Source organism: Rhipicephalus sanguineus, chromosome 1, assembly GCF_013339695.2.
Source record: "Rhipicephalus sanguineus isolate Rsan-2018 chromosome 1, BIME_Rsan_1.4, whole genome shotgun sequence".
Taxonomy (NCBI): domain Eukaryota; kingdom Metazoa; phylum Arthropoda; class Arachnida; order Ixodida; family Ixodidae; genus Rhipicephalus; species Rhipicephalus sanguineus.
The window spans coordinates 125,446,911-125,473,022 of NC_051176.1; the positions used below are offsets into that span (position 1 = coordinate 125,446,911).

Sequence of the window (26,112 nt, forward strand, 5' to 3'; positions counted from 1 at the left end):
CGGCCGACCTCTCTCGGCGCTCGTTTTCACTCTCCCATAAAGTCCCAGAGCCCCACCTCGACGGAGGCGCAACTGCTGTATTGCAACGTAGCAGATGATTCCATCTATTCTTACGCGAGTGGGATGGTCATATAGACTTTGTTGCTGGCAGTTTTTAGGCTATAAAATTGCACCTGAGAGGTTAATTTCAGCATGACGAAGGCAGAAAGCCCTGCGCTGCCGCCATTCTTGAAGAAGGAGTGGCGCGCTCATGAAACATGGTCACATCAGGCTCGGGAGGAGCGTTTGAATGAATAGATCGCAGCTTGAAGGATTCGGACATATTTAAGTAACGCTAAGAGGACCAGAACCAAAAGAACGCAGGACACGACGCTGTAAAGTTCCACTTTCGTGTTATGTGCGTGTCTTTTTTGGAATCACGTGCATTTTAAACATATCTGAATCTTGGGCACACCAGCTAGAGTAACTGTTTTCGGATGACGCAGTTTGACATTCGCGTTTGTGAGCTTCATCGGTGAAATACATCCGTTCGTGCTATCCCAACTTTCGCGTAGCTTTTAAGGTTATTTTATGTAGTCTTCCGAGCGCGAAGACATTTTTAACTCATTGCGTGGTTATCCGAGTCGGAAAGTGTTCAACAATATCGGTTCGTTTACGTCGAAACGTATGCTGAGCGAGCTCAGCGTTAGTGACCAAAGTCGGATAAGCCATCTCTGCAAGATGGAGAAAAAAAAAAAAAATACGTCGACGACTCCTTAGTATGCTCAGGCTTAGTCTATAAAGCAAATTTAAAATTATACCCCGCTGTTAATTTGTGTGAAAAGGGGGAGTGTATTTTCACTCAATACTGTATACTACAACTTTAAGGTGCACCAAGGAGATTCCATTGGCAGGTTAGATTAAAAATCTGCATCGACGGTTCGAAATGACAATCGCTGCGCGAGCCCTTCCTTAAATGGCACCATTTGTTCCAGTAGCTCGTGGGAAGTCGCCAAAGATGGCCACCCTACTGTCTCTTCTCGTTATGCCACATTTTCTCGCGTATAATCCGCACCCTCAACAACGATTCGCGGAAAAGTTTCCAAAAATGATCCCCTCGTATTTTTGCGAAGTTAGCTTTTTTGCATAGCTGACAAGCGCTGCCTTGAAGCCACCTTTGCAAACCGAAATTTGCGTTTTGTTTTGACTTTAGCTCCAAATTTTAAAATTGTTGGGCGGTTATACGCGAGAAAATACGGTATGTAATTTTTCTAAATGATGCATGGGGGGCCTTCGCTACTAATATCGGTGCACTGTGGCGTCTCAAAGCTTCCTCTTGTCTAGCTTGTAAATACAAACACTTATCTTCCGCCTTCGTCTAACGTGTTCAGCCATTAGTTATCACTGATAACTCCTCCTCCGCCACTTCTCTTTTGCGAGTGACGCGAGGCTTTTACGCGTCAAATTTTAACACATGGTGCAGACAAACGATTGAAAGGTACCCACCAAAAGCTCGTAGCGATCGGCCAGTTCACGGTCCAGGGCGGTGACTGGGTTCCCACCGCTGAAGATAACCACACCCGAGTCGAGGATAGTGAACAGGTCACTTCCCGAGCCGCCGAGAGAGTAGTGAACCACGGAGTTGTTGCCACTGTCGTTGTCGACGGCCATGATAGTCGGGTTCTGTCGAGAACAACAAGGAAAAACGGGACAGTGTCTCAGAGCACATAATCTGGGCAAACATTTTATCTTCACATCATTCCGAGATCACCTAACTTCACGGCTGCATGTTGCTCGACACACGAAACAAACAAGCGCAGTTTGTAGCAATGCATTCGTATCGACTAGCTAAGCTATGAACTTTGCTGAAGTGTCTACCGTTATCGGCGCACCCCACTGCACACAAATAAAAAGAGAGCTACATATTCTGTGCACTCTTTCATTCACTCGAACACTGTTACTGTGAGTTAAGAGCTGTAGTTTCCTGGACGTATAAGGAAGACTCCCACGTGATCATGTGGGTTTCTCCCTAAACGTGTGTACTCTGGCCCGTGTTACACCCAGTTTCTTGCTGCACGCAACGAAAGTTGTGATCTGAGTGCTACGTTGGCAGACAGCATTTGCTGCAGCGTTGTGTGCGAGGTCGCAACGGCGCACCAGCAAAGGTGCGCCTGGGCGATCTCGAAGACCGCGGCTGAAAATGCCGCTTAGCGAGCCCTCCGCGAGGTGGCGCGAGGCGACGCTGCATCCAATAGGGAGCATTCGTCGAATAGTTTGCATGATGATTCTCACATTATAGTGGAGTAGGATTCTTCGTTGTGTCCCGTGTACATTTTCAGCTTCCCACAGGTATGTACAAAACGGATCTTACGACACTATTAATTTGGGAACTTCTCTATCTGCGAGGACGGTTTCACTCTGAAAGCATTACCTGCTGACTTCAGCGAAACGGCTGTAGTGCAGTGGTTTAGAAAGTCCCGCGTGAGTTATAATTTTAACGTTGCGTAGCGCCATGGCCCAAACAACGTATGACGAACGGACGAATTCGAGTGCTCTTTCTCAGTCACCTAAACACTCTTTGATATAAGAGGGAACGTCGATTGCTCTAATGGTCCGCAATCATTAGAATCGCACTTCTGTGCAAGTTGCCAATAAGTAAGTGCATATAATATTGTTACGGATATATATATTTAGACAATCAAAGGAAATAATACTTTCTCAAGAGCTGCAATTTTTTTTTTCAAGAGCTTGTAAAAATGAACTTTTGTGAATACTTTGGGGTAGAGAGAAATAATATGCTACGTTCTGCGGAAATTGATTACAAAAGAAAGGAATACATTATGACAGAAGCTGCAGAACATGACAATGTATTTTAAGTCTATTTGTATATAATATCAGTAGCTTTCATTCGCGAGACAAAAAGGCAGCTTTTCACGCGCATACAAAGGAGATTTTCCCTGCGCTTCATGACTCGAACTGGCTATTTTGCATTTATTTCAACTACTCGAGTTGCAAGGCAGCCACGATAATAACATCCGCTTGTTTACTTAGTGAAATCGCTACGAAGAGTTGGCTTCTAGCATGTCATACATCGGCGAACAATAGTTTAGAAGGGAAAAAAACGTAAACGTGGGACCAATTCACAAAGCACTTCGTACGAAGGAGTGCTTTTAGATGCGAAGCAGCTTTTGCTCGGGGCTGTGTCTGTCGTCGGTGGGGGCGTCCGCGCTGCCCTGCACATGCGCCTACTCTCTCTCCCACTCTCCTCCTTTACGCAGGTGTTCGGTCTTCTTCTCTCCTCTCCTCCCCCGCGCTGCAGCCGCGGCGCAGCCTCTCCTTCCACGTGATGCAGCCGCGCCGCAGCCAAATGCAGCCTGTAACCCACTCTGTCCTCTCCCTCCCCCATTTCTTGTGTATATACGCGCGGGCGCTCGGTCGGCTTCCGTCATTCTCGCTTCGCTCCCGTTCAGATGAGTTGTAACGTCAACGTCGGCGCCACTCGTTCACTCGGCGCTAACGGAAAACAACGCACAAACAGAACGTAATGATAACACAAACACTAAATACAAACCTCAGACACTAACCGAAACGCCGAGTGAACGTAACGGAAAGTTGGTGTGCGCCCCCAATGCTGCTTCGCATTCCCTCATGGTTCCCTTGAGTAGGAGATGGTGTAATTTTTTTATAACAGGCGCCCGCGAACCGTCGTCGCAAACATAAGTGTAGATGATCGCAAACGCGCAAGCAATTCTTACGATTGAGGAGCTTGGCGAATTCGAACGATGATGAGTTCTTACCACTGTGACTAAAGTGCCCGGAGGTGAGTTTTCCCTGATGGTTCCTTGGTAAGACTGCATGAAGGTCGGTACTTCGTCGTTGACGTCGACGACCTCTACGGACACTTCGCTGACGCTCTGAAAATACGAGAAGTAACGTGTTACAATAGCGCGGTTTTGTTTCGGGTATTCATGGCAGCAAAGTTAAAATGTCTCGTTTTGCCCCCCCCCCCCCTCCCCTCTCCTTACCATGAAAACAAGAACTTCGAGGTTAAAGCACAGCAGGTTGAAAAAAAATTGAGTAATGACACCATAGCTTGAACCAACTAGCGTAATAACACAATTTTTCTGTGATACATACATAGGCGGAGAACGTGTACAACGGATGTCGCATATAATGACGATAACGTTCTGATAATCTGTCGCGTATAAACTGCACTCACCACTTTGGTCGTCGGTCGCTTCTCTTCCAACATGACCGTAAACGTGTACTTGCTTCTCTTCTCACGATCCAGACCGACCTTCGTGAATATCTCTCCATCCTGCAGTGGGAATCGCGGAGGATGAGTTACCGTTAGCGACATCTTTCCGCATACCGCTTCGCTACGAGCGGCTATAGGTATACTAAAGAAAGAGAGACAGCGATAGCGAAGTCGGTTACCTTGGTGATGTTGAAGAAGGGCCGCACTTCAGTGTTGATAATGCTGTAACGCATCTGGCTGTTGGCGCGAATGGTCCTCGTCTGGAGTTCAACTTGGCCCACGATGGCACCGGGGATGTTCTCGAGAACCTTGAACTTGTAGTGCAGCTGGTCAAACCTCGGATCGCGCTCCTCGGCTTCGCTGACGTAGATCTTCATGGGAGCCTGATTGATTACAAAAAGGAAAGTACTGATTACTCGGACTGCTCGTGATCCCGACCGGCGTTTCCGCACGGCGTCTGATTTCATTTCTTGACAGTGGTGCTTACTTGTCGGGTCAGAAAAGACTCAGCTAGGAAAGAAAGAAACAAAAACCTTCTGATTCACAACTATTTCCGTGCTTAGATGGACGCTGCGTTGAAGGTGGATCGACAGTGGGCAGACGACACGATTGCGCTTCAGCACTTACACTAGTAAGCACTATCGGAATCAAACACTTTGCGCCGCAGTTTCTGTTCAATCTTCGAGCACTAGCTTACTTGACGCATACTTCGGTGACAAGCTCGCTTAAGAGCGTCGGCGTGACAACAGTCGCTGTCCCAGCGCTCTCCACGTTGTTTCGGTTGGAAGTATTGCAGGGTATAGAACAAACGCGGGCACATTTTCGCAATTTTGACATAGGCTCGCGCGTTTTCGCCGTTGGAGAGCCAAAATGTCTTCCTTGGCCAATCAGTAATAGCCACAGGAAGAATGATGCTTTCATTTGTTAACGTTGTGAACGCGGCCGCATGAAATGTCCTGACACAGCTTACGGAGAACTTATCGAAACGCTTCACTAAACGATTATGTAGATACAGCCAGTACGCATAAAGAAAACGAAAATGAGTATTGGACGGATGATTCTCCTAGAAGCGAAAAATGAGAAAGCACTTCTTACCGCCGCTTTCCAGAGGCCGTCATTTGCTTCCACGGTCAGTGAGTACTCTTGGCTCTCCGAAATGTCGAGCGCTCGGGTGATGTTCACAGTTCCCAGAACGGGGTCAATCATGAAGGGCACTGCGGAAAACAGTATAGAGGGAGGTTACTATAGGTACGCAAGAAGCAGGCTTTCAGTGTACAGAACTGTTCACAGCACCGTTTGGCACCGTGTCATATTTCATATTTGTTATTGCTTTTAGACAATGAAGACTCTCGCAGAAAAAAAAAAAGGACCCCACGGTGTCTGTGGTGCGGTCAACGCTTGTTAGATTATAATGCTTAGCAGGTACCAGTATAACGCGGCATGGAGCCACTGATGACTACACGGCCTCGCTACTTCGAAGATGTGCAATTTTGAGACACTTTTGTACCGTCTTTGATAACGTGAAATTTCCATATTCTCACAGATATCAAAAACGAGATTTTTACTCTCTCAATTTTTTTTTGGTGCCGTTATGAACTACACATTCTTGTAAAAACAACATACAAACAAATATACACACAAACGATTTCGCCAACCCACGTCAAAACACTCAATCAATGGAATGAAAATTTTGTTTTCCACCAAGTGAAGATCTTAGCTTCTCTTAGTTTTACCGGACGCTGTACACTTGCAAACATCTTGTGATGCACACTCATATGTTTATAACTGCTTTATGATAGCTTCACGCGAACACTTATAGGGTAATCTGCTTTACCGAAAATACCTGAAATGTTCACGCTCCGCTTGAACGCTTCTGGCAATTGAAAGCGTAAAAAATAATCCGCTTGATCGGCACCGTAAGCGTAAAGAAGTAAAGAAAAACACTTGCAGATGCTCAGCGACGGAAACTTCAAAGTCAAATTAAAATATTTTATACGTGTTCTCCGACTCCGGTGTGTGGACAGCGTTGACGCTGCATACCGAGGACACGAAAAATGTCCCTTTTGCGATGTCTCAAAATCGTGTCAGTATACTCCTTTAAGTATAGATGTACCGACGCATAACTCATAAAGCAGGTTCAGTCGGATTCCGGCGATAAGTAAATACGTCGGGTTCTACTTGAGCCAGCGTTTGCTTAGAAGCTGTAGAGTTGCGTGAGTTATTCCTTGCTAGAAGAAAATAAAAAATAAAACTGCTTCATGTAAAACAACTGCCGAAAAGCGGTCAAGGTTTTGCAGTTACATAGACTTGAATTTGCGAGGTCACGTTGCAGGACTACGATTCACTTCACGAGTACAGCACATTTTGTCATGTAACAGCTTATCGTTTAATGAAAACGGTATCTATTTTAATCAGCATGGCAACAATATTATCTGCGTAAAGCGTGGAGTGCAAGCTTTCGGCCTCAACTTGACCGGCCGCTAAGAAGCAAAAACCCATTTGAGCGGAAGCGATCGATAGCTAACTTTTATCGCGATAGCAATTATATGGACACTCTCGGCGGGTATTTGCCGTCGCCGTGCCGTTACACATAAAACCCACAAAGAAAAATAGTCCAGAAGAAAATTTTTCAGCAGCACGCGACCGGGGATTCGAACCTGCTCGAATTTGTTGCTATTGCATTCATTGCTTCGCCCTTGCGGCGAAACTGACTTTTATACTACATAAAAAGAGAGAGAGAGAGAGAGAGAGAAACCTGACATACGTGTATTTTTGTGGCTTATACGTCGTCCATGTGCGATGACCCGGACGAAATGACTACAGCGGCAGGATATATATAGAGAGCCAAAATAACGGCCCGGTGTGGGCCAACAGGCAGCGAAGATACCGCGCGCCTTCTTTGGAAATGACGACTTCTCATCACCGACGTTGTCCTGCCGCACTGTGTTTTTTTTTTTTTTTTTCGCTCGACTCGCCTGAGTGCGTGCGGTGCCGGTCCCCGTTCCCTCTGTCATTATATTTCGTTCGAACTTCTCCCGAGCCTCTCCTCGGTGGCTGCGGACTTATCGCGCGAAAAAAAGAAACCGTCCAAGTGGAGAAACCGCGAAAGGAAAGCGATAAGGGTACATAAACAATTTTGAGGCCGTGCGACGAAGCGCAAAAGCTGGAAGAAAAAGAAAGAAGGTCTACCAAGCTGCTTTGTACGGATTTACAGTCAACAGGGCGCGCACAGAACGAAGGAAAATCGAAACCGCGATGTTATCGCTTCTGCGTTGCTCCGATCGAACGACGGATAAACCGCGCGCGTCGCGGCGCCGACGGAAAACCGCGTAGTCGTGTCATGTCGCGTTTTTTTTTTTCGTTTTTAATACTTATTTCTACCTTCTTTCTTTTACCTCGATCCAACAACCCCGTAGCAGGCTGATGCGGGATTATACCGCCCGCATCCGTTCCAAGATGTGTCGGCGCACGAACTGTGGAAGCCGACAACCAGATTGCAACATCGCAGAGGTGAAAGAAACTGGACGCTTTTATTATTGCCATGAGAATCGCGACGTTCTCAATCGTTATACATCGCGTGACGTCTCAGAATGTTGGGACTGTTAGTATGCATTTATGCTAACGTTAACCTTACCAACTCGACTAGCGCGAAATATGCGGTTTACGCGATAGCACCCTCCGGTTAAGTAAAACATGTACAACTCAAGAAGTAGTGCAAACGGTGAAATGTTTTTTTTTTTCAGGAGATCAGAGAGATATGGCACCACGCATGACCCAGACCAACTAATCGCAACCGTTCCCCCGGTCGCTGCTCTTGTGACCTGGACTGCGACTGCTTTGCATAATTATTTAGTCTAGCGCTAAAGCATACTGACGCACACGAAGACAAAGTACTGAAGGGTACAATAGCTAAGTGCACCGATATTATACAGGTATCAACTCCCAGCAAGCAGATATTGCAGAGTCATTCCAGCTTCAAATAATGTACGCCGACAGCAGAGCATACTTAGAAGAGCAGAGCGCACGAATATGTGCGCACTCTCGGTTGAAAATCAGTGTATGCATACCTATCTCTGCGTGGTATAGCCTGAGGGAACGCACCAATGCGGATTTTGTCATTTTATGAAGCACAGTAAGCAGCTGTACGCATGCGTCTATGCTACAGTTGATGCCGTAAAAATCGCAAATGTGCTGAGACGCATCGACACACGCACTAGTTCGAACACAAGTGCGGTCGCGCAGTTTTAACGTACCTCGTTTGCTGGTGCCCCGAGCAAATGAGTAGGTCATGTTGGTGTTCATCGGTGAGTCAGGATCTGTAGCTTTGACGGTGTCGATGACAGTGCCCACGGACGCACTCTCGGAAACGAACTCGTAGTAGGCCTCCTTCTCGAACTGCGGAGGGCTGTCGTTGACATCCTGGATGAAAACTGCAACCTGGGCGACAGAAATGAGCCTACAGTTAGAACACGGCGAACGAAGCGTGCTTGCTTTCGCAGTCGACTGCTGAATGCAAGTCACTGTTTGCATGCACTGTATGCAAGCAACTGTTTGAAGTCACGCATCGCAACGCGCATTTTTATGCAAGCGCGAGCTTCCGAATGCAAGCCGCATTTTCTGGAGCTAAGATTATGCGAAAAAACTAATAACAAAGACACAAGGCAATTCATGGAAGCCTCTCACTTTATTGACATGGTGCCTAAATGAACGACACTTTAACATTGCTCTATATCTCGGAGTTAAGCCCGCTGCAACTCGATGGATGTGACTTCGACGTGTTTGTGTGAGTGAATTTTAATTAGCTTCTGTGTGCGTACTACACTGTATCATTGCGCGCAGTGTTTGTTGAAATCGATTGGTACTCTGCACTCGGTCCTATCTCTGTTTCTCGTCTATACACGTAGCACGTACTTACACTTGCGCAGTCATTTATGTTAATGTAAGGCCACATACTACAACTATACATAGTCATGCTAGTCTACAACCACAAAGACTGTTCTTAAAGAAGGTGTAATGAGCGTTTCGACTACGTGATTAGATTCTTGAGCTTGTAGCTCGTGACGTCACCTCATCTCGAGCGCTAAATAGCTTACGGTTGTCGCGAACCGTCTTGAACGAACAAAGGAATGCCGACGTTTCACGCCGGAACTCGCCGAAGTAGCAACGACAAAACTATTCCATATAACATTTTATCTGCCAACTGTGCGTAGTACGCAGGTAGTACCTTCTATAGGCGTGCGTGACGGAAAGCGAAGCGCTTTCTCGGGCAACTTGTGTCATTTATACTTACAGTGGTGGAACCGGTCCTGGAGGGAGTTCCCATGTCCCTGGCTGCCACAATGACCAAGTGCAAAGCAGCGTCCGGAACCTTGTACTTGTCTCGGTCAAGTTCCGATACCACTCTGAGTACCGCCTGCACGATGAGGCACAGTATACTGACATGCGAGTTGGCATTTTCACGAAAAGGCTGCCTCGCGCAGCAAGCGATAAACAGCTATAGGTGGAACTCAAAATACACCTTATTAGAACTTGCTGTTAGGCTAGCTTGTAATATGTCACCTTGAAAATTAGGCGCAACCTGGCACTCCCTCACTCACACGCACATTCACACACGCAACTACTCACGACCACACCCCACAAACAGCGCTGTTTGTGGGGTGTGGTCGTGAGTAGTTGCGTGTGTGCATGAAAGTGTACCAGGTTGCGCCTAATTTTCAAGATTAAAAAGAAAAATGAACTCAAAAGAGTGTTCTGGCAAGGTTCGAGGACGAACGCCTTCATAGTGGCGTTAGCAGCAGGGCTACTACGAAGTGGGCGTGTCTCAAGCTCCACCGACTTTGTTTAATAGCGGTAAGTCAAACAAATAATTCCAAGTTAGTGAGCGAATTTTAGGTCAGTCACTGGTTTGTCACACATTTACTGAAGCTGGCCTGCGCTTGTAACATACTGAAAAAAAAAAAAAACCCCGACCATCTCTCGTCAGCGGCTTTGACACTGTAGTGCGAATACACATACGCGCATCTGTAGTATAGACTATATGTATTTGTAGAAGTACATATATGGGGCACGCATGCGGTACAAATACACGCCTGTGTATTTGTACCATAGTGCCTTAGTAGGGGCAATAATAATGGTGGTTAGATGCGTAGGAACCCAGACGAATTGATACACCTCTACTATAGCCACATTCACAAGAGCGGTGGACGGTGATTTATTTTCTCAAAAGATCAATCAGCACGATGAATATCTAAAACTACCCGAAAGAGTCGATCTTCCAAAGCTGATTTTGGAAGAGTTCCTTGTTTTGCACATTGATCATATTTAAATAGGAGCTTATATGTAAAGTGAGATGACGTGAATTATTTTTTTTTCTAATTTTACCGTAACATTGTGCGCAAAAAGGTGGGGACGACGCATCGTATGAACACCCTCTCGGGGTTTCCTTTAAAAAAAACAAAAAGAGCAAGAATGAATGGGAGAGATTTAGCAACTGCCTCTGAGCGTACCCCGTTTTCGTTTACGCCAAGTCTGAACTGGTTCTCGTTGTTGCCATCCACGATGTACAGCTCTACTTGTCTGTTGATTCCGTCGTCGTAGTCGGCGACAGGCAGCTGGACATAGGCACCAACGCTCGGCGGTCCTGCAAGAGTCGCACGGTGATGCGCGTCTCGATTATGCACCGAGGTAAGAACATCTGAAACTCGCGTTGCAACCGCGTCGAGTTTCACTGTCGAGCGTTACCTTTGTGCTGTTTTATACACAAGGCAGCTACTCCGGTTGGTCGCAGTTTAGTTTTTTGCGTTAGAGAGGTACGTGAACTTGACTAGTTTATGCGTATGCAAATACGGTTACCACTCGGCGCCGGCTGTGTGGAGACGAGTTCACATAATACTGTCGAGCAGCGAAAGGGCGGCCGAGAAAGGAGCCGATGTTGAGGCGCACGACGGACTGCGGCTATAGCTGGCCTCAACTCCCACTTATAGGACTTGTCAGTGTATATTATCGATTCAAGAGTACGGGCTTTTGGAACCGTAACATTCCGATCTGGATACCATATGGCTGAGCTATAGGAACTTGTCACTACGCCATTTTCTTTGTTTCTATCTAGCTGTCGCATTATTCGGTACATGCTTTACAATTATATTTTAGCGTATGTCAGTAGGCACCGGGGGAAAAAAAAAAAGAAACATCGTACCTGCTTGTGTAATCGACTTTTGCAGAAGTAACTTGGCTTTATTCGCCGAACGCACCTCAGTGCGGTATTTGGTATTTTATGCTACCTTACAACTGCAGGCTCGAACAAATGTGCCCGAGAAGACGGTTAGACTATAAATATTCCTGAATGGTCCTGCATTCTTACCTTCCGTGACATTCAGGTAGAAGGTGTCGTTGAGGAATGTGGGAGTCCAATCGTTCGTGTCCTTGATGACAATGTGAACACTCGCACGGCCCTACAGGGGAAGAAATATACGCGTGTCGTTTTCAGCTACATCCACACTCGCAGTCGAGTATCGCTCGACACGTTCTCGTACGATGTGCTCCGACGTACCGTGTTGTTCGCGGAATCGACGGCTAGGACCTTCAGCATGAAATCGGGCGTCTTTTCACGGTCCGGAATTATTCTGACCGATATGATGCCGGTGGTCTCGTCCATGCTGAAATCTTCCCCTTCGTTTCCTGCGGGGAGAAAAAAAAGTCACTCGGGAACAACGACACTGAATGATTGATCTGTTAAACTTTTAAGACGAGTGGCAACGCACCTTCTATAATATAGTATCGAATCTTTCCCAGATCCAAGCCATCACGATCAGCGGCGCTGAGATGAGTGACAGTCTGACCAGGTGGCGTATTCTGAAGACGAGCAGTACGAACAGTGGGTTAGCTCCCAGGCTATACAAACGATCGCTAATCGTTACAGCTAGAGTCATTCAATCTGCACCCACCTCTTCCAGCTCAACGACGTAGTCGTTTTGTTCGAACACGGGGCTGTTGTCGTTTACGTCTTCCACAAAGACCTTGACTCGGCTACTTCCTGAGCATTTGTAGTTGCTGGCGGTGACCTGTATTGCAAGTTGTACAAAATACTGCTAGAATCGTTCCTCTGCTCAACTTAAGCGTGAGAAATAAAAAAAAAGTATCTTGCCAATATTTGTCCATCAACAACTCTTCAACATTTCCCACTCATAAGAATGCGCACTTTTTGACTTACCGTTAGCGTGTAGACGCCTTGAAGAATAATCGGCATGCTATCCCGGTCCAGGGGTTTCTTCACTCTCAAAGAAATAAGGTTTTGCTTCGTGTCCAGCATGAAGTTGTCATCGGAGTTGTCTTCCGTGATTTGATACGATATCTAAGGGAGGAGCGAAAAACAATCAGCAAACAATAAGATGCAGCGTATAAAAATCACTTTCGGAGGTCTTGCGTTATGGCTAGAAAATGAGGCTGGTACAGATAAAATTGCGTAAAACGTCCTTGATACCTACCTTGCCAAACTTTTCAACATCTTCAGCGATGAGGTTAGGAAGCACGATAGTGTCAGGAGGTGAGTTTTCTTGAATGGAGGCGAAGTACTCCGTGAACGGGAACTTGGGACACCTGACGTTTTTGTCGGTCAAGCGAACAACAACCTAGAAAAAGAAAACAAAAAACAGGCAATTACAATTTTATTACCGACACGCGTATACATGACGGCTGCGGCTTATGAATATGAAGGGTAAAATACGTACGCCAGCTTCAGCTTGGTGCTGTGGGTCGTTCCTGTTGAGGGCCACCACCATGAAGTGGTAGACGGATTGCTTCTCCGCATCAAGTCGCGTAGTTGTAACAATTCTTCCCTGCACGAGAAAAAAAAAATGCGTAAAGGTTTGTAAGCTACGAACTTCCCGGTTTCCAGCGTAGCGAAAACCGATTTCCAGGAATAGTTAATGACGTGGAGGAACATCAATGCCATAACACCGCCAAGCTATAGAAATCACACAACTTTGTTTCTTCAGCAGAAAGTTGTAGAGTTGTCAAACCGATTGTTAAGGAGTGCAGACTTTAGGGCTAGTTGGTTCTTTGCTACAAATGACGCCATAGCGCTGGAAAGACGGGACTTAAAAGACGACGGGACGTGCGTTATCAAACCGTTTGCTAAACAAACCGCTTGTTGTTTGTCTAGCAGTCCAGCGGATCACATTTGACAACGGCTATGCGTGCTCCGCATTTGTAACGCGCCCTCGCGGCAAAACAGTTTTTGTTGGACTACTGAGGATTCACGTTACATTAACTTAGCTTGGAAACGGGGAAACGATCACTCTAATTTAGTCGGACTCTGAGACGAACTCAGGTGCGAGTTGACTTGCAGTGCCGTTTAAGGACGTGCTCAAGCCCTGGGCAGGTGCTCACGTCAGTCTTTCTCAGAGTACGCAACGAAAGCGCAGCTGAGCGCTATGATGGCGGGGGGCGTATAGTGGTTAATCTACCTTTTTTAGTAATCCTACCGTGTGGAAGTTGAAGCGTTACTGCTGTCCACAGAGCAAGCGATGAGTGCGAGCCCTGGCTGATATACGGCTAGGCGTGGCCGCGACCTCGTTCCCGTGAAAAAAGAAAAAAAAAAGAAAGAACGATACGAAGGTGCGCTGCAACTCACGGAGTCATGGTTGATTGAGAATCGGCGCACGTGTGAGCCGTCGTCTCCAGTGATGTTGTACCACACGGGGCTGCCGTTGGGCACCGTGGCTCGAGCCTCGAGAACGGTCGAGCCGGCCTCAATGACGGACGCCGAGTCCACCGTGTACTGGACTGCCGAGAAGGCCGGTGTCGGTTCGTCCACCGAGTCCTTGTACACCTCCACCCGCATCTCCACGGCGCTGCATGGATGCCGTTTTATGTTGCTTATTTTGTCGGGGAATAGAACTGAGTCCCTCTGTTTCCTTTCTTGTGAATTCAAGACACTGGAAAATCAATATGTGACCACTCCGCGTGGATGACTGGAATGCGGGCTGCTCGTTAATGTACTGTCGCACAATCTTAGTATGCATGACCGGAGCTATCAGGGCAGTGGCGTAGCCAGATATTTTTTTCGGGGGGGGGAGGCACTACTTTACGCAAAAACAAAAGCTGAGCTTACGACAAAACTAAATTACAAATATTGGTTACAAAGGCAAACTACCTTAATCCCAATAAGCTTTTCCATCTGCCTTTGTTACAGCGTTTTGTTCCGTATAATTTATATCATTGTTTGTTTAGCAAGTATATTTGTCGCGTCCGACGCGACTTAGGGAGAGTTCTGGCGGGCACGAAAGCATCAAAATCTAGACGGAGTGAAGGAAGCATTATAACGCAGTATTACCCCTTAGAAGTTAGCACTGTCGAGTGTAGCAAGTGTCTCGCCTGTAACGCTTGCTGTTTTTTCGCATTATACATATACTCTACGGAGTAGTCTGCGCTATTGTGAAGTGCTTAAAATAAATGAAACTTATTAAAGGGAAAACTAGACGCAGTCGGTTTCGTGGCAAGCTTTCAGTTTCCAGACAGTCAAGACTCGCAATCCTATTTCAATACTGTCTGCTCGCCAAATATAATTCGCAGTGAGTGCGTTGACAACTCTATTTTTTTTTTGCCATTTTGGTTCGTCATGAATGACTTCGCGAATGTGGAAATATATCGGCGCCCACCAGCCTGAATAACAAAGGACCAAAGCCAATCTGTCTGAAGTCCTCGGACCGCTATTGTGTGGCTTTGTATGCGCAGGCTAAATTGTTCTCGTCGCAGAGACGACGTATGCGGGCCGAGGTAGTCGAGGCGAGGAATTCCTCGTCTGCGTCACGTACCTCATGAGAGGATAAATGGAGCTGTCGGTAGCCACGATGCGCAGCAGCTCAGTTCCGGGCTGCAGCGGCTGAGTGGCGAACACCTGGCCCGTCTTGGGATGAATGGAGAAGCGCTGGCTCGGTGGGTGCAGCTCGAACTTGATGTCGTTGTTGCCACCCGCGGATGAGTCGAGATCGATCGCCTGTACTCGGTAGACGAGCTCGTTCTGCGACGTGGTTTCCGGAATCCTCAATAGCCGAGGCATGGACAGAAACTCGGGAGCGTTGTCGTTGACGTCGTTCACGGTGACCTGGAATAAAGGCAAAGCGAGGCACGATAAACCTGCTCGCTCTTTCTTGCTCGACGCGTTGATAGTCGTTCCTATCTTTCCATTATTTTCCCTCTTTTTGGCTGAGAGGCAACTTTGGCTGAAAGGGGAATCCGTAGTCGCGAGTACGTCATGGCGTATTAATAGGATAAAAGAACTTGGTACCGAAAGGTTTTATGAAGGATGGCTTTTCAGGAGGGAGCTTTTTTATCGCCTGCGTGATGGTTTTATTTTGCGGCAAAGCCTTATTTCCAACGAGAAAAATAATCACTGACGAAGTTAAGTTCCTCGATGAAGAGCAACGTTCCATGTAGTACTACTATGCGAGATGCCTTTCTTGTTGGGAATACATTCAGAAAACAACCATAATACCCGACTGGCCCAACTGACAACTGACGATCAAAATTTATTAGTATCTACAGTTTGTTTCTCTAAGCAAGTATAGAGTGACGTCCATTTCCAATAGGTGTGTTACCTTACCCTTAAGTTAAACTCGTAGGCAACTGATACTTCGTAGTGGCGTGTGGCTAGTTCTCGCTTATGGAACGGCATAACAAAAGCACGTGGACTCCACCTCAGCAGGCGACGTTGTAAATAAGCTGCCAATGCTTTCCGGTTAGTCATCACACCTCATCCAGGAGTCGAAAGGATATGAAGCGAATACGAGAGCTGGCTTCTGCCCACCCACCTGCACGATGGTCGTGGCGAACTGGGGCTCGGCGGCGTCGTCGCGTGCTTCGACAAACACCTCGAGGTGCTTGACCTGCTCGTAGTCGAGCGGCGCCACCAGCGTGATCTTGCCAGTCTGCGCATCGATGCGGAAGGTCTCGCGGCGTGTGGCCCGCGCGATGCGGTACAGCACCTTGCCCGCACTGCCCGGGTCCGGGTCCGAGGCATGCACCTGTACAAGTGGCACGTTGGCCGCATTCTCGTCCACGCTCACGCTGTACGCGAACCGGTCAAACACGGGCGGGCTGTTGTGCGTGCTCGAGACGCGGACCAGCAGCAAAGTCTTGCCGATGTTCGAGGCGGCGCCGTGGTCTTGCGCGAACACCTCCATCTCGTAGCTCAGGTTGCGCATGGCGTTGAGCGGCAGGCCGGCCGCCATTCGCACCAGGCCCGTCTTGGCGTCGATCTCGAATATTCCGTGCGTGTTCTTGATCCAGTAGGTGATCTCGCCGTTGTTGGCCACGTCCAGGTCGATGGCGTGCAGCTGGATGACCGAACGACCAGCCTGGGAGTCGTGCGGTATGCTGACAGTGTAGCGCTCCTTCTCGAAGCGCGGCGGGTTGTCGTTCTCGTCCACCACTTCGATGCTGACGGGCGCCTTCACGTCAAACTTGCCGTCGGACGCTGCCACGGCGAACTCGTACGAGTCGCGGCGCTCGCGGTCCAGCACCTGCGACGTGCACACGTCGCCCGTGCGTGCGTTCACCGTGAAGGGGACATCCTTGTTGAGGATCTCGTACGTCAGCTGGTCCACAGAGTCGCCGCTCTCGGCGTGAATCTGCAGATGGGAACGGCGCAGTCAGCGCGATGCGCAGTGCATGAGGCGTCAAGTAATATTAAATGCTGCTGAGCTTTACTTGAGTGCTGCAGCCTAGCTCTGGTGGCCGGTCAACAAACCCGAAGTTGTAATTTCAGAAAGCTACACTTACGCTCAGGAAGCAGTGCCCAGCCGGAAGGTTTTCAGGTAGTGATGCCGAGTAAGCTGTCTTCGAGAATGTCGGTGCATGGTCGTTGGAATCTAGGACATCAATGGTAACCATCGACAAGCCGTACAGAGGTGTGTTGTGAGCTGCAAAAGGACAAAGCGCACCTTACAGCAAGGCTGCAAAGTCGATGCACTGAAACATCTTGAAAGTGAACTTGGCGCACTTAGAGAGACAATGTAAACGCATGTACGTGTCAGAGCCAACATGCAGTGCGGGGAAACATAGAGAAACCAAATGGGATTCAAGTTAATGTTAATTCATATTTTGAGAACAAATCCCGTGTAAACGCGATAAAGGCGCAACCCACCGATGGCAAAGCTGACATACCTAAAGAAAAAAAGAATTATAACTCCAGGACTTTGATGTGAAAATAGAGAAAACGACCTTTTGCAAACGCGGTGCTGAGGTGGTACAACAGAGTTTATTGAGACTAATGGAGCTAGCCTACCCTGGCAGTGCATGCATTGTATATGATAAAGTACTTACAATCTTTGGCCTGTACCAGCATGACGAATTGTTTCTTGCGGTCGTAGTCAAGGAGATTAACTGTTGCAGGATTGACGCGGATATCGCCTGTCTGGTGGTCGATCAGGAATATGTTATCGTCGTTACCACTTGAGATGTTGTACGTAATGGTGTTGTTCTGCAGGTCCTTGTCCGTGGCGATGAGCTGGTAATAGATACAAGCTAACATGTAAAACGCACGCACAAATTACTCACCCAAACACGCTCGTATTCTGCTACTTCTATGGCGACTACGAACGCCTTCGTAGTCTTTACCACTGGACAGTAGTGACAACGCGCAACAGTTATGAGGCGAATAATATCTTCAGGAAAGTTGGTATAATTTAAAGCTATAGGGGTGATAAGCTGCAAAAGCAGAAAGTGAAATGTTGTTTTATTATGTCACGAGCATGAAATATACAGTTAACGCAAAAATTACGTTTTCATCCGCCGTGCCATCTGGCATACGTAATATTGCCTTGAAGCTTCCCTGCCCAAATTTTTGTAAACACGGTTTACTTCTGAGCGTATTTGGCAATGATAATCTGACAGGTTGTTCTTTTAGGGACAACTTTTATTTCTGATATCAGTAAGCTTAAAAAATGCAAATGTAGTGCAGTAATTGATATCATCATATTCTAATACGTGTCCGTCACCCGCCATATCAAGGGGCCCGTGAAGAAGAGCTTCCATAGTCTCGCTTACCTCTGAGCTCGCTTGGAAGGTCTCGCGACAATAGATAAAACCGCGTTTATTAACGGTAGCATGTGCTAGCATACTGATGTTTTTTCTTTTCTTCGTCCGCAGTCTGGGTAATTGCCACGAGTGGGGACAGCAGTCGCATGGAGAGTTAAAAGCAGCGTTATTTCACGACGATTCCAATGTGAAAGCAACCGAAGACACTGCTCTAACCATGTATGTGTTTCGAGAAGCTGCGGGCTGCGCCACCAATCTAATAAACATGGAGGGCGAGAGACGCACCTTGATGATGACGCGGTCGGTGGCATATTTCTCGAGCACGGTGCCCTTGTAGCTGGAGTGGGAGAAGACGGGCGGATAGTTGTTGACTTCCTTGACGTACACGGTCACCTGGACGCCCAGCGTGCGTGTCTCGGGCTGGCCGTCGTCTGTGGCCGCGACCACGAGCGCGTACTCGGTGCGAGAGTCCAGGTTCTTGCGCACGTACAGCTTGCCCGTGTCCGCCTCGATGCCGAAGTACTCTGCGCGGGCGTAGCAGTCAGCAGGTTACTGTGTATCGTTTTACTCTAGAATCGACAAGCTTAGCAACGTTGACGAGGGACTTACACTGTGCTTCTCACAGGGTAAGTAATGCGCCTGGCCATAACGATGACAGATACGAGGCTAAAGAAGCAAGGTTGAAGGCAGGGCGAGTTGGAAGGGATGAATACTTATTAATCAGCGCACAGACACACACGTAGAAATGACGGAGGTCTTGCCCTGTGTCCTTTCTACCTGTGTGTCTTTCGGCGGATATAAACACATCCGTTAACCCAGCATTAAGTATATTTATGTACGTACCTTGAAGTCGAACGAAACAATTTACGTGCCCCATATACTGCACAGTGTCATATACTGCATTCGGCTGTCATATACTGCACAGTGGCTGAGCACGCATTTCGTGCCACGGTAATGAATATTAAATGGTTGCTCTCTCTTTACTGAGGCAGTCCGCAATGCTTACTGCTCACGTCCAGAACATGTGTCTATTAACTAACTGTTGAAGCTCGTGCACATGTTTGCTCTCGTTAAACTCGTACTTTTTTTTGTGTTTGGGTGTGTTGGAATGTGCAGTGACCAGTTGAAGTGAGAGCTGGCTTGAGCGTGATGAGCCGTGAACACCGAGCGCTTCTGCGAGACAGGGGCCAATAAAATCGCCATCGTAAAGTGCCGTGAACCCACGGTGTTGCGGCATCCAGGAAGGTCGGCCCATGCAGCTTTCAACCATAGGAGGCACCTTTCGTTCTACGAAGAAGACGAGCGCTGCTAGGCTCGACCACACCCCTTTTCCTCCCTCCGCCCCCCTGCTTCCGGTATCTGGGTCGAATCGGTTGCGGAGACAGTGAAATATATCGCAACGGCGGCGGCGGAGCCTGGTTAAGCCCTTCCCTTGCCGAGACGTACAGCCCCGGTAGCAGCTGCAGCATCAGCAGCAACATCGGGGAGGGTCGGGAGAAGCAGCAGCAGCAACCAGCGTTAGAATGACGCACATTAATTTCTATACCGCGAATGGCGGAGAAATATGGCTCGCATCCCTCGCAGAAGCCTCCGAAGCGCGTATACACGCGGGCGGGGCAGAGAAGGAACAAAAATGAGCCACAGAATCGCAGACGCGCACACACCGAAAGAGAGAAGAAAAATAGGGCGACAACCTCGGGTGGGGTCGCTCGGTGGAGTAGCAACGACGGCGGACACAGTGGCAAGCAAAACGAATCACTGGTGCGTTTTTCCAGCGACAACAACAAGAGGAAGAGACGGAGATGCGGTGATGAACGCGTTTTGAGCCGAACAACGAAGGCGGCGGCATCCTGGCCGCGGGTGTATACACGCCGGTTCGACAAGCGGCACACGTATAGAGGAAGAGGAGGAGAGGGAGATGACGTCGCCCCCACCGAACGCCGCCGCTTGCTTGGGTCAGTAAAACATCTCAATCGGGCAGGTCCGCGGACACGAAATAACGGGCGCCGAAGCTGTTTCCGGCACGATCGTTACTGCGAATGCCGAAACCCCCGCGCTTGCCCGCGCCCCCCGGTTCCACCATCCTCTGCCCGAGCGTCTCAGCCTTTGCCGAAGGGGAACGGCGGAACGCGCACGTCGTTGTGGCGTTAATAAAGAGAGATAAGGAGGAAAGGAAAAGAGAAAGAAAGGGCAGTGAAGGGATGGAATGAAATAAGGCCACGCAGCCTGGCGAATAACGGCGCCAACTGCGTGCCGGCCGTAATTCTCAATAGGAAGTCTCGTCACGCCCAAGGCGAAGCGATACAGGCAAGAATAACGCCCGCGAGGTGGCGCGTATGGGCAAGCTGCGAGCTAGGAGAGAAGGCATGCGGATAGCAATCAGAAGGATACAAAAAAAAAATAATCATAGAGTAAGAGCAGATTTGAGGAATTTGGCCCGAAATGTCTAACACGCGCACGCGCCCACACATACAAACAGAAGCAGGCAATCATACAAATGCACATTCGCTTAGATTGGCGTCTGCACGACGGTCGTACGGGGAAATGTGCGCGAGCCGATAGGACAGCTCCAAACGAGAAAGTGCCTCAGTGATACTTAGCTCGCAAAAAGAAAAAAAAAAAAAACATGCGTGCGCTTCATTGGTATGCTATATCTAGCTCAGAGAAAAAAAAATATACCGAAGAAGGAAAAAGAGGAGCAATATTATGCACGTGGTAGAAAATATAGCGAAGCATGTTAAGTTACCTTTCTTCTTTGTTGTTGCGTAGTGAGGCAAGCGAACGTATATATATTGATCATTTCCCTCCATATACCCACCACCCGATCGTCTCTTCCTCACGGGCGTATACCTAAGGCACAGTAGTTACATCTGTGAAGGTCGAGATAAGGAGTGCAGAGAGTGTACAGAGCAGTGTGCCTCCCGCGGAGGCAGTTAAACGTTAAAATCGTCCAAGCGGCCAGAGATCCTGACAAACTTTTCCAGAGGCCTGTACAACTCGCAACCTCGTATATCTTCGCGCCGCGCTATTGTATGGGCACGCGAAAAATCAATACTCAGTGCGGCAGCCAATACGAGCGCATTAAACCATAGACAACATTCGCAATAGAACAACTTGGCTGGTGATAAGGCTGCTTAAAAAAAATCCATAGCGACAGCATTAAAGACAAGAGAGAAAAAAAAAGATAAAGAGAGAGGGGGACCAGCGCTGGAGTTCGTCGCCCTGTCCTGTCCTTTCCCTTCTGGTAATATATACAGGCTAGAAACAGCTCCGAATCGAACCGTTCTTATAGCAAGCAGAAAGGACGGGCGACCATGAATTGTGTATGGTACAACATCGCGAACGCTTTTGCAGTAGTCTTTCTCTCTCTCTCTCCAAATCGTCTATAGACGCATGGACTTATCGAGAATGAATGCGTGATTGTATAGACTGCGTGCTGCAGTGCCAGTGCAGTCACGCTTGGTAGCGAAACGATTAGGCAAATTCTGTAGCTAAGCCTTCAGTTAGATCTTGTACCACTACATTACCATCCACCCTTAACGGCCGGCTACGTAATCCCATTGAAAATGCGGTTGGAGCGGCGCTTCGACCACAGATGAATCTTGAAAAGCGCAGTAAAGAATGGAATCGCTGCAAAATGGACGGCCAATAAGTATTGCGGCATTTCCCCGTCTTTAGGAAGAGCAGCAAAAGGCGCCTATACTATATATACTAGACGCGCGGTCATTAAGGACAGAAGATGGCGGCTTTACGACGCTTTGCTTCCACTTTTGGTCCATCGCAAAAAAGATATATGATAAAACAATGGCGGCGAGAGGGAGGAGGAGGAGGAGGAGGGCTACGACGATGTGATTGACGAGGACGAAAAGAAGTTTAGGAGAATATAACGCGAGAGGACCAATTAATGAGGAAGCGCATTAAAGCGAGTGCGCGGGAACCGTTACACGGCCTACCTTAATGGAACCTGTATAAGCGAGGACGCTGGTGATTCTCTAATGCTCGGGCATTCCTTCTGAATAGGAACGGAACAAAAAGGCTAAAGACACGAGACACAACCTGAAAGGACCATTATTTTCTTGTCGCTTCTCTGTTTATCGTCGCTTATGCGCCTTTTTTTAAATTTTTCTCCTACATTCGGCGATATCAATTTTTCTTATCGCCTACAGTCGAGACGCAATAATTTTCTTTCTTCGTTTCCCTCGGAGGAACGACATATGTAGCTAAACGTGACAAACGCAGCTGCACCGGCTAAAATAAAAATAAAATCGAACCAAGTAAAGTAAACACTCGAGCATTCGGAAAATCGATTCAAACTTGAGATGTCCAAGAAATTCCACCGCCGTCGCCAGTACTTCGCATTGCGCTGTTTTTTCATGCTGTTCTTGCGTACGTGGATATAATGTATATATATAGGCGCGCCGACGGTTCCGGTTCGAGGCTTCGTCGCGTCGCCCGTGCTCCTTCGCTGATTGGGTTGCGATCACGAATAGCTTTGACATTGCCACTCACTTGCGTTCTCGCCGACTGAGAGTATAGGCGAATACGACAGGCGCAGTTTCATCTTTATCTCTCCAATGCTTCATTCGACACTGAGCCGTATCCAATTTGCTACCGTGTGCAAGCGGTGCTGCATTCCGTTGGTACTATTGGCTATACTCTCAAGGTGTCTGTCTTCGCAAAATAGAAAGAAAAGTAAGAAACATAGATGGAGAGTATACCTGGAGAAACATAGAGAGTATACCTGTGTCGCCGTCGGAGACGGTGTACGTGATCTTGTTTCCATCCTTGTCCAACGCCTGGATTTGACCCACGCTAGTGCCACGCGCCGCGTTTTCGGCCACGTAGAAATTGTACGGAAGGCCGATGAACTCGGGACTGTATTCGTTGATGTTCTGCACAGAAATGATGATGCTCGCCGACCTGTGGGCGAAAAAAAAAAACACAATGATGAAGCAACTTAACGGGTCCTCAGTTGAAGTACCACGCGAAGAGAGAGAGAGAGAGAGAGAGAGAGAGCGAAAGAAAGAAACGGAAAAGCCTGCAGGCGATCGACACCGATGTTATATGGTGTTACTAGTGGCGCTGCAAACAAACTGTTGCACCTGCGTCATTTGCTACACCAAGAGGCGTTTGTTGCCTTAACGCCGCTTGAGAATGTGTGTTGCATGAACTGAACCGTTCAATGGCTTTTTTTTTTCAGTTTAATTTAATTGTGGGGTTTAACGTCCCAAAACCATGATATGAGAGACGCCGTAGTGGAGAGCTCCGGAAATTTCGACCACCTGGGGTTCTTTAACGTGCATCTAAGTCTAGGTATACGGGCCTCGAGCCTCCATCGAAATGTGGCGGCCGCGGCCGGGATTCGATCCCGCAACCTTCGGGTCATCAGTCGAGCACCATTACTACAAGACCACCGTGGCGGGTTTTGTGTCGACCAAGGCGGTAAAAAAAAGGGAACAGCGACCAAACTTCCTTAATTAGCTTGCAGCGCATAACGCGTGGTAACAATTAGGGCTATGTTTGGAAGCATACCGATCATAGCGCGCGCGCAAATCAGACACCCTTTGATTTTATACCCAGCACTAGCTTTACGCGCGGAAACTTCAGTTCGCGCGTTATCTTGTTTTGCCAAGTATGGTGGAAACTGAGCAATTTTTTTTAAAAAAGGTTTTTTTTTTTTCAGGGCAGTATCTCGATTCTATAGCGGGTATTTACAGCTACGTTGCGCGAAGTCACTTTTGTGGCTCTATGTGGGGAGTCCGCTGAATGAAGACGAGCACCAAGCAACGAGTAATCCTCTCAACGGGCGTAACAAGAAGGAATAGCGCGGTTCGTTTAATGCGCACGCAAGGCGGTGAGTGATTCAGACCGGAAGACCGAGCAAGCGACGAGGCAACCTACGGTGTACATCGAGCCGCTCGAGCGTCATGAAATTTTGAACGGCACCCTGTGTGTACGAACGGCGGCGCCGAGGGAGCAGCGCTTGTTGGCTCGAAGAGCTAGCTTGCCTCCACGTCGTGAGGAAAAGGTCAGAAGTGAAACCGTATTGGAAACCATTAGAGCTGATTTCAGGATCAAAGACTTCATTTTTCACGGGAGCGTCGGGTACGCCAAACATCGCCTGCCAACTGTTGTTCCACGGTTTTCTCTTCTTTATTTTTTTTTTCTTTTCTCGTCTTAAACTGATCTCTGGCGTTTAGGTACTACGATTCGGCACCACACCACTCACGAATAGACGTTCGAGTTTTTTTTTTTTTGTAGATATTGTCTGGAAGAGCCGAAAACAAACAAGTAAAGAAAATGGTAATATGACGCAAGAAAACGAAGTAACGTCAGTGAGAATATACAGACAAAAAAAGTTGGATCGAGAAAGTGCATCTGCCAGAGATGAAGGGTTTGAATCGAGACTGGAGCGACCAATTTTCGTGCGAGGACTGAAAAGTTTCGCTCAAATAATGAATCCAATCTGAGGCACAAATGCAAAGGATGCACGCATCCAGTGTAAGAAATGCAAACAGAAAGGCGTTTAGTTTTCCGAATGGGGGAAAAAAAGAAAAAAAAAAGAAAGCTAGACAGTATAGAATCCGTCAAAACATCGAGTTGGCATCGTGTTTCCTATTTAATTTGTTCCTTTACCGAATCTTCGCGCAAATAAGATCTGGTTGCCTGGATGTACAGCCTCGGTTTTTATGTATGGAGAAACAAGTTCCAAAAAACATTGCCTTTGATATGTCTATAAACGTAAAAAGAAATCTGTGAAAACTTCGCGAAAACTAGAGACAAATGTTTTCTGCGGTGCTAGCAGAAGATATTCCGTACATTAGAGAGGCATATTCTCGCCGCGAAACGACTCCGTCACCGTTGTGTATGGCTTCGAAGAACGCGTTGGTGAGAGTCGTTATCTTGCTGTCGTGGTAGTAGTGATCACGAGGAAATGTGACGCATCGTCGGACAAACGTTTCGTCCTCCTTGTTTCTCCTCGGCTCTTTGGCGCACCGTCGCGCGATTCTTTACCGTAAAAGAGGTTAATTGAGAGAGCGGCAAATGTTTTATTTTTATAAAGTGATGCACCCTGAATTACTTTCGTCAGGCTTACCGTACAGAAGCCCTCCTCGCTACTCATCTTTCCAGTTTGCGATTTAACATTTTCCTTGAAGGGGTCATGAACCACCCCTCGGGCTTGGTGAGAAAAGACATCCTGCGGATAGCGGATTCTGTTATGAACAGAATCTACTACCCGCAGGAGGAACGAGACACTGCTATGAACATATAAGCCAAATCCTGCAGCCGTGCGCTGCTGTTCGGTGTCGCACAGCGTTTAGCATGCTATTGGTCAATAGCCGGCATAAATCAAGAGTGGCGTTTGGATGACATGCGCTTCTTGTCACATGGTGCCCCCACTTGCCAGCGCCTCTCTCCATAGTCTTCTAACGTTACACAGTGAGCCACACGCGTGCAGGAATTGTAACTGGAGAGAGTGTTTCACCACGCACGCTCAAGGTCGTGACGAGTGCTGACGTAACTTCTTTCCCTTGTGCCATCCCTTCCTGTGCAGCTCCCAGCGCGCCCTGTTAACTCCGCTCGTTCTCGACGGATTCGAGATATTTTTGCGGAAATCGATTCGGTGAGGCAATAAACTCCGATACTGAGGCCATTCGATGATTACTTGGAACAATGGTTCAGGACCCCTTTAAGAAAATCTAATTTGCGCTCGCAGTTTTAATCAACGGGCCGGAAGAAAGAGAACTCAACAAAACTGCGTTTCTGTTTTGCGCTTACCTGACGTTTGCAAAGAGAGAGAGAGAGAGAGATAAATCTCTGACATCATCTTTAAAGAC

At 47.8% G+C, this 26,112-nt stretch overlaps 1 protein-coding gene across 2 annotated transcripts in view; it reads right to left on the reverse strand.

Moving 5' to 3' along the window:
* LOC119397454 (protocadherin Fat 4) overlaps positions 1-26,112 on the reverse strand; it is a 171,425-nt gene that overhangs the window by 19,393 nt on the left and 125,920 nt on the right. For both annotated transcript variants that reach the window (XM_037664897.2, XM_037664890.2), the window contains exons 24-45: positions 23,016-23,194; positions 18,560-18,798; positions 17,561-17,744; positions 17,018-17,157; positions 16,048-16,866; positions 15,052-15,341; positions 13,869-14,088; positions 12,964-13,071; positions 12,721-12,864; positions 12,447-12,587; positions 12,181-12,297; positions 11,998-12,088; positions 11,787-11,914; positions 11,598-11,688; positions 10,744-10,877; positions 9,528-9,650; positions 8,491-8,674; positions 5,333-5,451; positions 4,417-4,620; positions 4,199-4,297; positions 3,777-3,893; positions 1,486-1,662 (exon numbers count right to left, since the gene is read on the reverse strand). In XM_037664897.2, coding sequence (XP_037520825.2) covers positions 1,486-1,662; positions 3,777-3,893; positions 4,199-4,297; positions 4,417-4,620; positions 5,333-5,451; positions 8,491-8,674; positions 9,528-9,650; positions 10,744-10,877; positions 11,598-11,688; positions 11,787-11,914; positions 11,998-12,088; positions 12,181-12,297; positions 12,447-12,587; positions 12,721-12,864; positions 12,964-13,071; positions 13,869-14,088; positions 15,052-15,341; positions 16,048-16,866; positions 17,018-17,157; positions 17,561-17,744; positions 18,560-18,798; positions 23,016-23,194 — 4,048 coding nt within the window. The remainder of the gene's footprint in view (positions 1-1,485; positions 1,663-3,776; positions 3,894-4,198; positions 4,298-4,416; positions 4,621-5,332; positions 5,452-8,490; positions 8,675-9,527; positions 9,651-10,743; positions 10,878-11,597; positions 11,689-11,786; positions 11,915-11,997; positions 12,089-12,180; positions 12,298-12,446; positions 12,588-12,720; positions 12,865-12,963; positions 13,072-13,868; positions 14,089-15,051; positions 15,342-16,047; positions 16,867-17,017; positions 17,158-17,560; positions 17,745-18,559; positions 18,799-23,015; positions 23,195-26,112) is intronic.